A 15,650-nucleotide genomic window follows, 5' to 3' on the forward strand; every position below is an offset into this window, starting at 1 on the left:
TCTGCCCCTCACCCCTATACTCTCTCAAAAATAAATAAATCTTAAAAAAATAGAATATGAGACATGAAATTATTCTCTACAAGATATAAACATTCTCTATTTACAAACCCCGTGACCAGAGGCCTACATGTATGAAACATCTTACTGGAGCAAGAATTTAATACGTAAAATTTCCTTGTTTTAATTTAGAGATCAAAGCTAAAATGACAATGTACTCATTTACTTTAAAACCTGTAATGATAGGGGTACCTGGGTGGTTCAGGGGGTTGAGTGTCAGACTCTTGATTTCTGCTCAGGTCATGGTCTCAGGGTTGTGGGATCAAGACCTGAATTAGAGCCTGCTTAGGATTCTCACTCCCCCTCTCCCACCTCACGTGCATGCTAAGGTAAAAAAAAAAAAAAAAAAAAAAAGTTTAAACTAGTATGATATGCTCAGATCCAAAGAAGATCATATCAATTAAGATCAATTTCTGAAATAAAATGCAGGAAATTGATAGGAAGGTACCTAATACTGATTGTCAGATTTCATAATGAAATCACTAGCACAAATGCCAACTTAGAGAATTTGTAATAAAGTTGTTAACTGATTCTTTAAAATGTTATTATGATCCTCTAAAAAGCAGGCTAAAATCTGAAAACTACTGAATAGGCCATATTCAAGAAGCATTTTACAGAATGAGCCAAAATAAGAAGTATAAATCCAGTTCAAAGAAGGAAGCAAGCAAGTTGTGTGCAACACTATATGCCATAGGTGAAAAAGACATTTAAAGTAACCTAGTATATGGGATGGCACCATATGCCTGATGCATGGTCCAAGTCTAGGCAGAAGATTGTGGTGGGCAGCATGAGCATAACTTCTGAAAAAACTATACACAGAAAGCAAGTTTCTATTTCAGGACTCAGATTACCCTTCTGATTATATTCCTTCAGTTATATATTCTTTAAAAAGTTCTACAGTCATGAATAACATGATTTTTGTATGTTTCATCATTTCAAAGCAACTTACAAAACAAGTGCATGGATATGACAAAAATCAAATTGAAAAAATAATTGCTATAACATGACTTATTAAAAAAGCTTAATAGCCAAATTGCAAAATTGAGTGTATCAAGTTTTGGTAGAAATTCTCATCAAACTCCAGTCCCTATGCAATAATTTCTCTGAAAAACAAGTGATTCTGAGATTACATGCAGACCAAACCTAAAACTCCGAATATGTATAAAACCGCTTTAAGGAGCCTAAAGTTAAAAAGTTGAAAGTCAAAGATCTTAGTGTTTAAAGAATTAATGAATTTAGTATTACTGTATTTTCAGAGATTTATCAAAATATAAGTTTGCATTTACATGAATTGCAGAGTTCTAAACAGATGTATCAAGTCTTCTTTTTTCCCAAATGAAGACCACTATTATACTTTGCATAAGAAGCAAAATTACTTACCGCTATAATATCTAATGTATTATCACAGACTTTTCGGATTTCATTATTTTTATCATGCATCAGATCTATGAGATATGCTGGGGCCTCTGAACAAAAGTGGTTAAAGATACAAACTACATTTGAGATTGAGGCTATTCAAGCATATTAGAAAATCCCACATTTCTCCAAATTAAAATTCTGCCTTGAAATCTAACTTCAAATTTTAAAGTAGAATCATTAATAAAAGATGACCAGAAACATTTAACATTTAACTTGTTTAAAAGGGAAAACAGAAATAAGAAAGAAAGAAAAATAAATAAAAATGGGTAAGGAAAGGGAGACCGAACATGAGAGACTCCTAACCCTGGGGAACGAACAAGGGGTGGTGGAAAGGGAGGTAGGCAGGGGGTGGGGGTGACTGGGTGATGGGCACTGAGGGGGGAACTTGATGGGATGAGCACTGGGTGTTATTCTATATATTGGCAAATTGAACACCAATAAAAAATAAATTTATAAAAAAAAATGGGTAAGGAAAACAGCCAGTAAATCTCAGTACAAGGCCCTAATTTTTGAAAACATGAAAATAACTGAAGAGGGAGCTCTAGAGCTGCACAGCTATAAAGCTTTTTTGATCAAGCTGGCCCACCAAGTTCAGGAAAATTAATTTCACATAAAAATAGCAACAGAAAAGAATCACAAATGCTATGTACAGTTATTATGAGAAAGATATTTTCATATATATAATGGACGCTGTACCCTTCCAAGTTGTATTTCTTTTTGAAATACAAGAACTTAAGAAAACAATAGAATATGTGTAAAAGAACAATATAATAAATTAGTAATCTCAAAGAAATAAAATAATTCATGAAAGAACCAAAAATAAAAGTAAAAATTATTTCAAATATATAAGAACTAAATTTATAGTAATACATGAGTAAACAAAAACAACAGATAAAACTCTAAGAGAAATGAAAGGCAAAAGGAAGAAACTTTGTAAAATTTTAAAATAGAGAAAATATTAGAAAATGGCAAATATTAAAGATAGGCAAAGAAGATCCAACATAATAGAGATTCCAAAGAAGATTAAAAAAAAAAAGCAATAAAACAGAACAAATACTAAAAACTGTAATTTAAGAGAACTTCCCTGAAATTAGGTGGGAAAAAAGAGAACTACATATTGAAAGATCACATTTGATACTTGGAAAAATCAAGCAAGTATTGTCAACATCTAATAAAACAACTTGGCTTAAAAAAAAAAAGACATTCCTCTGATCTTACTGGCAAAAAGATCAAGTCATTCATTTTTAAAGGAAAAAAAAGTAAATTGTCATCAGACTTTATGACAGATACCTATAATTAGCAGACTACAGACTTCACAGTGGCATCAACTCAGGCAAGAACACAGTGGAAAAATATCTTTCAATTGCTGAGAAAATAGCAATCTAAAATTCTATATTCTGCTAACTTATTATTAAAGAAAAGGTGCTAGTTATTTTCAGATAGATATATATTTTATTATTCATAGATATCCAATTAGCAGTATAAGAATATAATTATGAAAGAAAATCAACACAGAGAAATAGAGAAATGGAATTCAAGAAAAAATAGTAAACAAGGGAGTAGGTCAATATATTATAATCTTAAATAAGCACTGGTTCTTAAAAGGCAATAACTGAAATAATTCATTTTCAAATGTCAGAAAAATGTTCTAGAAATGAGGTTAAATTATTATACTGGATAGCAAGTGACTGGAAGATTAGACTTACAAGTAGAAGGACACAGTCCTTTAAAATCAGAGAGTACTTGTATTGAAATTTGGGTTTAACTCCGGAAAAGAAATGGAATAGATAAATACGTAGGGGAAAGGGAAGAATAAAGAAAAGTCTTAAGAAACCTCAATGAATCTACTAAAACAGGCAGTGAAGAAAAATTTATCTCCAATACAGTCTTGGTTAAAATTGTATTTGAAACAGAAGTCACAGGTTTCTACCAAGAAACTTTAGCACATGTGTACAAGCAAATGACATTCTTTGTAGCACTGATTGTAATGACAAAATAATTTTTACAAGTTTTTTTTTTTTTTTACCAAGTTTTAAAGCAGTAGCAAAGACAGAGCTTAGCCCACATCTTCTATGCACATCTTCTACTTACTATTTTTAATGGGGGAAGAAAAGGATATATTTAAAATATAGAAAAAAATACAGAATGATATATTCTCAGGGAGGGTCCTAAAACGACCAAGTCAAATTTAGCTTCTTTTTCATTTTGCAATTTTGGGGGTTGTATGAAAATTAATTAATTTCATTCTGTTTAAAATTGTATCAAATAGGGATCCCTGGGTGGCGCAGCGGTTTGGCGCCTGCCTTTGGCCCAGGGCGCGATCCAGGAGACCCTGGATCGAATCCCACGTCAGGCTCCCGGTGCATGGAGCCTGCTTCTCCCTCTGCCTGTGTCTCTGCCTCTCTCTCTCTCTCTCTCTGTAACTATCATAAATAAATAAAAAAAATTTAAAAAAAAATAAATAAAATTGTATCAAATAATGATCAAATTCCCTAAATTTAAAAAATGGAAAAAAGAAATAGCTTATTGCCTAATAAATCTCTATTTAAAAATTTTAAGTATATCAGTCACATCAAGAATCAAAAAAATGCTTAAAATTATGGCAAAATATTTTAATAATCATTTATAATTATGTGACAAAAAATAACAAGATATACTTAAATGTCATTGACATCAACAAAAATCTTGGATTTTGAACACCAAACACTGGGCAAAAACACTTTAGCAATCTTTATCCAATCTTTTTTTTTTATATAATTTTTTTTATTTTTATTTATTTATGATAGTCACAGAGAGAGAGAGAGAGAGAGGCAGAGACACAGGCAGAGGGAGAAGCAGGCTCCATGCCCTGGGAGCCCGACGTGGGATTCGATCTGGAGTCTCCAGGATTGCGCCCTGGGCCAAAGGCAGGCGCCAAACCGCTGCGCCACCCAGGGATCCCTCTTTATCCAATCTTAAGGCATGGATGGAAGCATCAGGTCTAAGTGGAATTCCTTGATGCTTTTGTAAAAATTTTAAATCAGCAGATTTTTTAAATCTCCCAACCCCTCCATTATCAACGTTATATTATTCTAAATAACTATTTAAAAAGTACTCACTTCAGATCCAATAGCTTAACAAAAATTGAACTTGGAAGAAAATAAAGTTACACTGAGAAGAAAAATCAAATGGAAGTTGTCTTAATACTGTGAACTTTGGGATCCCTGGGTGGCGCAGCGGTTTGGCGCCTGCCTTTGGCCCAGGGCGCGATCCTGGAGACCCGGGATCGAATCCCACGTCAGGCTCCCGGTGCATGGAGCCTGCTTCTCCCTCTGCCTGTATCTCTGCCTCTCTCTCTCTCTCTGTGTGACTATCATAAATAAATAAAAATTAAAAAAAAATTAAAAAAAATACTGTGAACTTTGATATTAAATGTACTGACAGTACATTTTAAACAGACCAGGGTAGAGATACTTAATCACTTATGCACACTTTCTCTATATACTACCACCTGATTGGTACTAAAAATATTTCATTCTTCTTTAGTCCTCAGAAAAACACCTATGAGATGACAATGTAAACAAAAGTTGTCTTTCAAAGAAGTCACCTAGGGAAGCTACGCTTTCACATTAATGTTTTCTAACATGTGTTTCTTACAGAGACACTCAACTCAGAAAAGCATATTAAAGTTTCTGAGAAGACCCCATAGCAAGAAAACCTGTTTAATTCAATGTTTTCCCAATTCATTTATCACAGAATCTTTTTAAATTAAACAATGATTAATAAAAAGCTCCATGGAACACCCTGGGGAAAATTAATTCATTCCAATGACATTAACACTGCTCAAAAGAATGTATTGAAATTTATTTTCCTGAGAGAGTCAGTTTATAAGCCACATTTAAAAAATATTGCTTTGTCATAAAAGAAGCTCTCTCTAATGTAGCTGTTAAGGCAAACAGTATTTGCATTTTGACAGCCCATATCAAAATAAGTATTTCTCAGACTTGTTATTCTTCAGACTTGAATCATGGGAGATTTTATATGGCCTCAGAATTTAATCTTGTCCTCAAAAAGCAAGGCAATTTCCTCCAAAGATGATACTTAAAGCATGTGTCATTGGGTTTGAATGTAACATTGAAGGATTTGCAAAATGTTTTGAACTATGGCCCAGATCATTTAAAACAAAAACAAGGGCAGTCCAGGTGGCTCAGCGGTTTACCGCCGCCTTTGGCCCAGGGTGTGATCCTGGAGACCTGGGATCGAGTCCCACATTGAGGTCCCTGCAGGGAGCCTGCTTCTCCCTCTGCCTGTGTGTCTCTGCCTTTCTCTCTCTCTGTGTGTGTCTCTCATGAGTAAATAAATAAAATCTTAAAAACAAAACAAAAAAAACGTTTTCCAAGGTATTAATTTAAAAGGGCATTAACCATTAGACACATGTGTTCACTGACCAAACAAGTACTAACCACATGCCATGTACTGTGTTAAGTTTTGATGATAAAGGTGAGGAAGACAAAGCTGGTCCTTGGGCTTGAAGAGCCCAAAATCTTTTGGTAAAAACAGGCATACAAATACACAATTTAAAAGTCTTTATTGAAGGTGAAAATAAATTACTTCTACTGGGAAGGAGGGAGGCTTAACTGCATTAGAAAGGCTTAACTGAGAAGATAGGTTATAAATCTGCCTTTGATGAGCTGGAGGTTATTAGGGAAAGAGACAAATGTATTTGAGGCTGCTAAGGCACACAAAGAGGCAATAAGATGCATCCTGTCTGATATGATGAAAAATTTTGGTATGCTAAGAAAAAATTGTGTATTGCAGAATTAAAGGGGGAATTTTGGCTGTTTCCTTTTTTTTTTTATAAATTTATTTTTTATTGGTGTTAAATTTGCCAACATATAGAATAATACCCAGTGCTCATCCCGTCAAATGCCCACCTCAGTGCCCGTTACCCAGTCACCCCCACCCCCTGCCCACCTCCCCTTCCACCATCTCTAGTTCATTTCAAAGGGGGAATTTTGGGAAAAAACGGTCAAATTAAATTTAGATTTTTCACATGGGTAATGAACAATTTTACCAGTGGAGTTCAAAAGTAGATTTTTTTTTTTTTTTGCACACAAACAAGCAGGCCACCACAATAAGACACACACACACACACACACACACATGCACACACATTCAGCTTAGATATCACTTCCACTGTCAGCATTTCATGACATCCCCAGATTTGGTTATATATTCTCTCCTATGCCCAATGCACATACCTTCATGACGTTAATACACTGAATTATAATTTTATATTTCTTATTCACTTGTCTCTCTCTCCAATTAGATTATAAACTCATTGAGTACAGGGATTGACTTTTTATATATATAGTACTCAAAAGAGTATCTGTTAGATGATTAGAACTTGCCAAATGTTTGTATTACGAATGACTGATTAGGCGTAGTACAAGAGACAGGCACAAAATGTTCAGTTATGAGACTGGGGAGATGGTACTTTTATTATCCACTATGAATATAGAAGATAGACTGTTCAAGGTAGGGTATTGACATTACCGAGTATCCCTTCGAATGTAATAATGATAAACTATCACTTACTAAGTATCTCTGTTTGCTGGAAACAACTATAGGCACTGCAAATCCATTAGTACTCACAACAATCATATAAGGCAAGAAGTATTCTTTTCATTAATATTATGGCCATTTTATAGATGCAAGATTTTTATGCTCAAGGGAGGTTAGATAACTTATCCAAAGTCCTGCAGCTTTTAAATGACAAAAGGTAAGTTACAATTCAGACTATATGATTATAATGCTCTATGGATAGGTAGAAGACATCCAGATGGCAGATAGCAACAAATGCCTGGGACACAAGAGAGAAATTTTGAAGATATTAAGTACCTAGCATATAGTTGGTAGCTGAGGTCTTGGGAACAGATATATTTTCCCATGTAGAGTGAATAATGGTAAGACTGAAATAGTACTAAGGATGGTCCTAAGAACATCTGATATTTAAGTTAATAGAGAAGAAAGTTCTTACATGTTTGTTAAGTTCTTAGGAATCACAGCCTGACAAGTTAATAGAATTGTTTGCAAGATTTTACCTAGATACTCATTTGGGGTCAACAACTTCCATGAAAAATACATTGCCTTCTAAAATTATTTTGAAGTTTGATATTTCCTACATTATTTGAATATATGCTAGGAAAAATATCTAAAATGCATCTTTTCTGAGAATGTGAAATATCATTATCTATTGTAAACATTAAAAGGATACGTGTTTCCTTGATTATGACATCTCTTGTGGCTTGGTGGAAAACCATCTGGTAGAAGACATAAATTATCTGACACACAAATTCATCATCTTCTTGTTGAGCTGAAAGGAAGCAGAAAACTTCAAATGAAAGAATACTATAGTTATATATAAAACTGAAAAACATTGACTGGAATAGTGGAGAATGAAAAAACCAAAAGTGACAGGAGACAGGTAAAGACAACCAGTTTACATTATTTACAGTACATGGGTGGCATATACCATTTTTATCTTTATTCAGTTATTTTTTAAAAATTCCATGATGATGACCATTGAGGAAACTTCTAACATATTTTCAAAAGCTTTAGTAATTTTGGTTACTGTTCAATTAAGTAGGTTGTTACTCTGAAATATAAATATAAAAAATAATATTTTGAAAAAGAGAAATTATATCAGCTCTGAGTTTAAACCAGACTACTTGACATTGTCTCAAAAGATCAGGTTGTATTTAGGAAGAAGAACTGAAGGAGGAGACTGGTTTAAGAACATTGTAACAGTGCTTTTCTGTAACTCTCACTCTGTTTTGCCAACAGACACAAAGAAATGATTAAATTAACTTCCATGTCCCTAATGTGAAATGGTAACACTTACTAACACTTGTTTTTTGGGTTTTGTCAATCATAGGATATTTAAAACTATTTTAATTTGTGAAATAAACCTGGTTCTATATTTTGTATAATACTGACTTCAAATGAGAAAAACAGTTCCTAAAAAAAATTGCACCTTCTAAATCCTAAGTTTTTGGTAGGAAAACTATTATGAAGAGGTATTATTCTTGAATAATGTTAACAAAATTAAATTTTACCTATTGTCATGAAATAATAAATTATTTGATCAAATTTTGATCAAATTTTTTATAACAGTAAGAATAATGTTACATAATCACAAGGCTAATTAATAAATGTTTAATATCATACAAAGAATAGTTTAACAGAGGGACGCCCAGGTGGCTCAGCAGTTGAGCATCTGCCTTCGGCCCAGGGAATGATCCTGGAGTCTCAGGATCGAGTCCCACATCGGGCTCCCTGCATGGAGTCTGCTTCTCTCTCTACCTATGCCTCTGCTCTCTCTGTGTGTATCTCTCATGAATAAATAAATAGAATCTTAAAAAAAAAAGTTTAACCGAATAACTTATGTCCACTGATTAATATGTAATGAAAAAGCAAATACTTATAGAAATCTAATTTTTAGGTACTGGTCATGAAATTTGATTTACTAACAGTTTTTTGTCAACCTTTGGAAATAGTTCAATGATACCTGTTGATACAGATTTACAGGTCAACAGAGCATCTAACTAGCATGTAGAATAAATTGTGGGCTCCTGAAAGTCCAAAGGATTTCCTCCACCCACTTGCTAATGTACCACTCTCCCAGACTACTTGGGCTAAAATTCTATTACTCTCATGGTATACAGTGTTCCCTCACTTAACCCTAAGGATTTTAATCTTGAAATATATTTCTTTATTTTATCATTGAAGTATAGTTGGTATATGCTCTATTTATTTCAGGTGTATAGCAGTGACTCAACAATTCTATCTGTAACTCAATGCTCACCACAATAAGTGTAGTCCCCATGTATCTCTATACATTATTACAATATTATTGACTATATTCCCAGAAATCCATGCATTTCTTAAAAAGAGAAGTATACAGCCTCTGCTTATGATAACCTCATGGCAGAGAACATAAAAACATAGTAAAACATTGTGAACTGGCTCTGTCAACTTGCTTTATACATATGTTAGCTCTGTGGAACAGCAATTCAGGAAGACAAGCCATTTGTTTCAACTTTCTCCAACTCATCATAAAATCCTCATTCTCAATCTGCCAACTACATTGTTATCCCTTATACCTCCCAACTACCTCTCCTTTAATTATTTTTAATCTGAAAACTCCTGGCTATGAGAAGGGTAGACCAAGGTAAATATCTTATACTATATGTAGGAACACTTCCAATATGGAGGTATTATCTCTAGATGACTTATTAAAATGCATTATGTTAAAGAATTTACAAATCAAATTTTTAAAATTCAAAACAGAGAAATGGGCAAAATACTTAAAGGAGTACTTAACTTTATTAGCCCTAACTAACTGGCCAATAAATACAAACAGGTACTCAATTATTAGTCATTAGGGAAATGCAAATTAAAAACACTACTCTGTAGGCTACAATTAAAGAGACCAATAATGTCCAGATACAGTGGTGATGTAGAAGGACTGGAACTTTTTGCACATTGCTGGTGGGACTGAAAATTGGCACAACTACCTTGAAAAACATATTGGCACTATTCACTAAAGGCAAACATCTGCAGACTCTACAACCCAACAATTCCAATCCTAGGCATATGTTTAATAGGAATGAATACATACATATATTCACCAAATGAAAGGTTTAAGAATGTTCAAGGAGCATTATTTATAATAGCTCTTTGCCTATCAAAAAAACAAAAAAACCCAGGGTGCCTGGGTGGCTCAGTGGTTAAGCGTCTGCCTTTGGCTCAGGTTGTGATCCCAGGGTCCTGGGATCGAGTTCCTCATCGGGCTTCCTGCAGGAAGCCTGCTTCTCCCTCTGTCTTAAGTCTGTGCCTCTCTCCCTCTGTGTCTCTCATGAATAAATAATAAAATCTTTAACAATAAAATCAATCAATCAATCAATCAATCAATCAATCAATCCCTAACCCAAATGTGAGACTAATCTGGAGACAGGTCTATACGGAAGTAATTAAGGTCAAATGAGGTCATAAGGGTGGAGTCCTGACCTAATAGGATAAGTATCCCTGTAAGAAGAGATACCAGAGTGTTGTGCTCGTGCTTAAGTTCACTTGTTTGTACTCTCTGCCCTGTGGGGATGTGATGACACATTAAGAAAGTGGCCTTCTGGAAGCCAGGAAAAAAGGCCCCATGAGAAACCAAACTGGCTGACACTTTGATCTTGAACTTCTCAGCCTCCAGAACTATGAGAAAATATACATTTTTTGGTTTAGGCCACACAACCTATGGTATTTTGTTATGGTAGCCTAAGTACACTAACACAAAGTTCTAGAGAACTTGATGCTAATAGAGTAACATTAGATCCAGATAGTTTTGTATGCAATGTGGAAAATAATGAATCCTGGCCCCTCAATAACAATATAAAAGTCAGAGAAAAACTCTATCCAGGCCTGTAACTGTACTGTAACTATAGCCACTAAGGCTAATTAAATTAAAATTAAATACAAAATTCAGATTCTCATTCCCAATAGTCCCATTTCAAGTACTCAACAGCCACATGCATGGACAGAGAAAACAGAGAACATTTTCTTCATTACAGAAAGTTTAGAGGACAGTACTTAGGAAGTACTTAGAACTTCCTTAGAAGTTAGGAAGTTCCTTAGACTTAGGAAGGAATAGGATGCTTAGGATGAGCTTCCAAATGAAGCTTGAAATCAAGATATCAAAAAAAGCGTTTGCACAAGATAGGCAATCTGATTCAATCAACACAAAGCTCAACGGAAGAAAAGCTAGAATATTAGTATTTCATGATTACAGATCTTTTACATTTAAAACTGTAAACTAATATTCTGTTTATATGTTACATAAAAATAAAGATAAATTATAATTTACCATTTAGCAATTCAATAAGTGCAGGGATTATTCCAGATTTGGCTAGCAATGCAGCACAAGAGTCATCCATAGATACTGTTCCAATCATTATAACCACTTCTAAAACAAGGTCATCTTCTGCAGCACCTAGTAAAGTCAAAACCACAGAAAGTTTTCTTTGAATTTTCCTGATCCAAATCCATTTATATTACCAAAACTCTAATGCACAGAAAAGATGCTGTAAGCTATTAAATCAGTTCTTCATTCTTACTTAACATGCTTATAAATCTGTCCTTTTTTCCACATTTCTAAGCTCAGTGAAGACAGTTCATAGTGGTGGGGGAGTACAGAAGAGAAGTGAAAATATGTCTCTGAAAATATAAATGAATGACAATGTAAACACAGAAAACAGAAGTCTCATTTGAATGGCTCAAAGAACTTTTGGTGTGCATGTGTATGCATTTTTATAGAGAAATGGTATTCAGTAATTTTAATAAGACAGAATAAAAATAAGCAGGATAGGGAAGGGAAACTAATATTAAGAAAACATATTGCTGGAATAAGAGTACAGACACATAAGAGGAGACCTAGTGACCATCTTTCTAGAAAGAAACTAGAACTAGAGCTGAAACTCAAGGTGTGGGAAGAAAATGTGTTACCCAATATTAGTCACAAAATACTGCTCTGACAACCTTATTCACAACAGAAAGGAATAACTTAATGATTATGCAAAAAGGGGAATACTTTGCACAGACCTGGTTTTAGTTTATCCTTGAGGTATGGAACTAACTTGTACTCCTTAAGAACCAATTCCCAGTCTAAGTCTGGAATGGTCAAATTTGCAAGGGTTCCCAAACATTCAATCACAAATTCCTCTTCCTCATCATTAGAGATCTGGGCTGCAAGGTCTCCAACATAATCCTAAATAAAACAGAAATTTGATACAAATTTAAAATATGATTTCTGAAGAACCAATCTGATAATGTAAACCATAAGAAGAAAAAAATAAGTATCAAATATGATTCTCTTTGTTTTAATAATCTTAAACCAAATTGCTATAGGAGCCATTGATTTAAAGTTTATTTTTTAGTAACCTCTATACCCAACATGGGGTTCTAACTCACAGCTCTGAGATCAAGAGTCACATGCTTTTCCAACTGAGCCAGCCAGGTACCCCAGAAGCCACTGGTTTAAAAGGCAATAAAATTGGCATGAGGATGGAAGGGTTAGGGGTAGGGATCATTGAACAAAAACAACTTTAAAACTTAGGTTGGGATGTCTAGAAGCTAAACTTACAAGGAAGTTAATAACAAAAGAACCAACTTGGATCATGAGTTAATATTTGGTAAGAGATCAGTTATAGTTTTATTTCCAAATGTAGCACTTTAAAGCTTGAATTCTCAGGCTACTATTAGACAAAAAGAAATAAACTACTTACAATAAATAAATTTTTAGTTGGTCCATCATGCTGGGAAATGTTCCTAATCATTTTCATCAGCAATGGATCCTTGAACTTCAGAGCTCTTTTCATGAGCATTTTCAGACCATTTCCTAAAAAAAAAAAAAAAAAAAAAAAAAACAGAAAACTCTTCCAATAGAATTAAAGTTCATTTAAGTTTAATGATTTTTTGTTGTTGTTTATAGTTCTCAAAAAAAAAAAACATTTACACTTGGTAAAATGGATGAATATGAAGTGTACAAAGATTAATTTTGATAAATTTAAGCCTGTGGGTAATTCATACCCATGTATAACAGGTTAATTTCAAGAAATCTATGCCCCTGTATAATTCATACCCATATTAAGGTATAGAATATTTCCATCCACTCCAGAAAATGCCCCTTTCTCAGTCAATTCTCTTCCCCAAATGTGAACGCTTTTCCTTTTTCTCTTCCTCCTCTTGTTTTCCTTTTCTTTCTTCTTTTCAAACATAGACTAGTTTTACCTGTCCTAGAATTTCACATAAATAGAATTACATAGTATGTGCTCTTCTGTGTATGGAATAGGCACGACAAATTTTAAAAATGTAAATACTTTTTGACCCAGAAAAGTTGTACTTCTAGGAATTTATCCTAAGAAAATAAAAATTGAAATTTGAAAAGTTTCAGAGAAAGGAAAATTACTGCAGCATGGTTTATTATAGAAAAGAAGTGGCAACAAATTAAATATCCAAAATAGCTGATTAAATTCTAGAAAATCCCTTCATGGATTATTTTGCAGCTATTAGCAATTATGTCTTATAAAAGTATTTAATCACATGGAATGAGATTCAAGGTATTACTAACTTAAAAAAAAAAAGGTCACCATATATAGATAGAAAAATTGCAATTTAGTTTAAAAATATACAGAAGCATAGCACCAAAATTTTACCTATTATAACTCTGGATAGCATGAGTAAAGATTTTAATTTTTTTCTATTGCTCATTTGTCCTTTTTTTAAGACAAAAATGTATATACTTTTCAAATAAAAAACTATGGAGCAGACTCTGAAATATCATAATGCATGAAAAGCTATATGTAGGTATTATAGAAACAAATACCTAATATATTTCTATTGTATTATCTTATGCTGTAGCAGATTGTTTTGCAAATAGAAAGTTTTGTTTCATCTAGAAATGTTTTTAAAAATCAAATATCAATTAAGGACAACTAAACTCTGGTTTATAAAATGTTACTAAAGGGTGTTTCTACTCACGATATAAGAGTATTTATTCTGAATCTATTTGACCTTTAAGGATTAGAGCTATAATTTTAAAACTACTTAAAAATAGGATCTACGTAGCTACTATAATTCTTACTTCCTAATCATTTATTTTCTATCATTTGCCAGTTGCTGTATGATAAAAGCTATCTCTGGAGCTCAAAGGCACTAACCTTCACAGATAAGCTGTACATTCCTTTTGTTAGCAGCAAGATTAATGCAGAAAGAAATGAGTTCCAAGTCAATTCGTTCATCTGAACACTCAAATAGCATCTTCATTAACTAGCAAAAAGCAGAGGAAATGTTTTATTCAAAAAAACAAAAACACCAGGAGTATTTTATTACAATGTATTATAACACAATTATATTTCAACACACAGAAGTGGTAGGCTGTCACTACTGCCTAACTAAATGAATAAATGGTTAATGAACTACGAGATGCTCGGTATTAAATACAAACTACCAAGTACAGTAGAGAATACAAAAGGAATATTAGATACAGCCTTAGCATTTAAGGAATTTAAAATATTGTGTAGAAATAGAGCATTCTGAGTAAAGAAAATAGCTTGTACACAGGTTACAAGGTAAGGAAAAACAGAAGGCAAGCATGCTTGCAGTGAGTGAAACTTCAGAGATAAGAAAATAAAAGCCAGATCATGCAGGATTTTGAAGTACATGTTAAAGATGTGGAGCTTCATTATAAGGATAATGGAAAGCCATTAAAGGCTTCTAAATAAGTAAAAAGTCAGGATAAGATTTGTATTTCAAAATGATCTGGCTCATGTGGAAAACAGACTAAAACAGAATATGTGGAAAAACCATCTAAGAGGCAAGAAGAAAATCCAGGTAAGATGATGACTACTTGTGCTAGGTGGGGCTGTAGGGATAGAGATAAAAGGCTGGATTAGAGAAATATTAGGAACAAAAATCAAAATGGGATTTAATAACTGACTAGATGTTGGGGTTACGGGAAAGGGAGGATCAAAGATGACTACCTGGTTTCTGCACTGAGCAACAACATGGATGGTGGTGCTAACACTTACCAAACAAGAGACACTAGTAAAACCTTAAAGGGAAGATAGTTTTAGATATGTTGAGTTTAATAGGCTGCCTATGTGACAGTCTGCTGCAGATAGTAAAAGTAATAAATGCAACCCTGAATTTAAAAGAAATGTTTGCATTGGATATTTAGGAATTGTCATATATGGTTGATGCCTGAAGCTGTAGGCTGGATCCAATCATTTGGGCATTGGTATAAAATGAGAAAAGAACTCTATTAAGAAGAGAAAGAAAAGGTGGGTCTGAAAAGCAGCAAACAGAAAAGTAGACATCTAAGAAAAGGCAGGCTACTGAAGCCATCCATCAGTAATCTAGATTTGTCATAAGGAGAAATGAACAAACTTTATGCTGTAGTTTTGAGAAGCTAGTCTTCTATTATTGGTAAATCAGATTAACTAGTGTACATTATGGAAAGACATTTTTCTCTAAGTCAAATTGCTAATACATAGGGAAGTCAATCCTACAACTTATCACCTAAGCATTTCTTAGGTCTTGTCTCAGAGCAATACCTTTTTAGATTAACTTGACTTTATGAATCCAGC

At 33.6% G+C, this 15,650-nt stretch overlaps 1 protein-coding gene across 2 annotated transcripts in view; it reads right to left on the reverse strand.

The window, feature by feature from the left end:
• The window catches only part of KIFAP3 (kinesin associated protein 3), a 146,386-nt gene that overhangs the window by 47,301 nt on the left and 83,435 nt on the right, over positions 1–15,650 (reverse strand). For both annotated transcript variants that reach the window (XM_026003320.2, XM_026003319.2), the window contains exons 12-17: positions 14,223–14,331; positions 12,789–12,901; positions 12,106–12,271; positions 11,372–11,497; positions 7,733–7,831; positions 1,438–1,523 (exon numbers count right to left, since the gene is read on the reverse strand). In XM_026003320.2, the coding sequence (XP_025859105.1) occupies positions 1,438–1,523; positions 7,733–7,831; positions 11,372–11,497; positions 12,106–12,271; positions 12,789–12,901; positions 14,223–14,331 (699 nt within the window). The remainder of the gene's footprint in view (positions 1–1,437; positions 1,524–7,732; positions 7,832–11,371; positions 11,498–12,105; positions 12,272–12,788; positions 12,902–14,222; positions 14,332–15,650) is intronic.

Source organism: Vulpes vulpes, chromosome 13 (assembly GCF_048418805.1).
Source record: "Vulpes vulpes isolate BD-2025 chromosome 13, VulVul3, whole genome shotgun sequence".
Lineage (NCBI taxonomy): Eukaryota > Metazoa > Chordata > Mammalia > Carnivora > Canidae > Vulpes > Vulpes vulpes.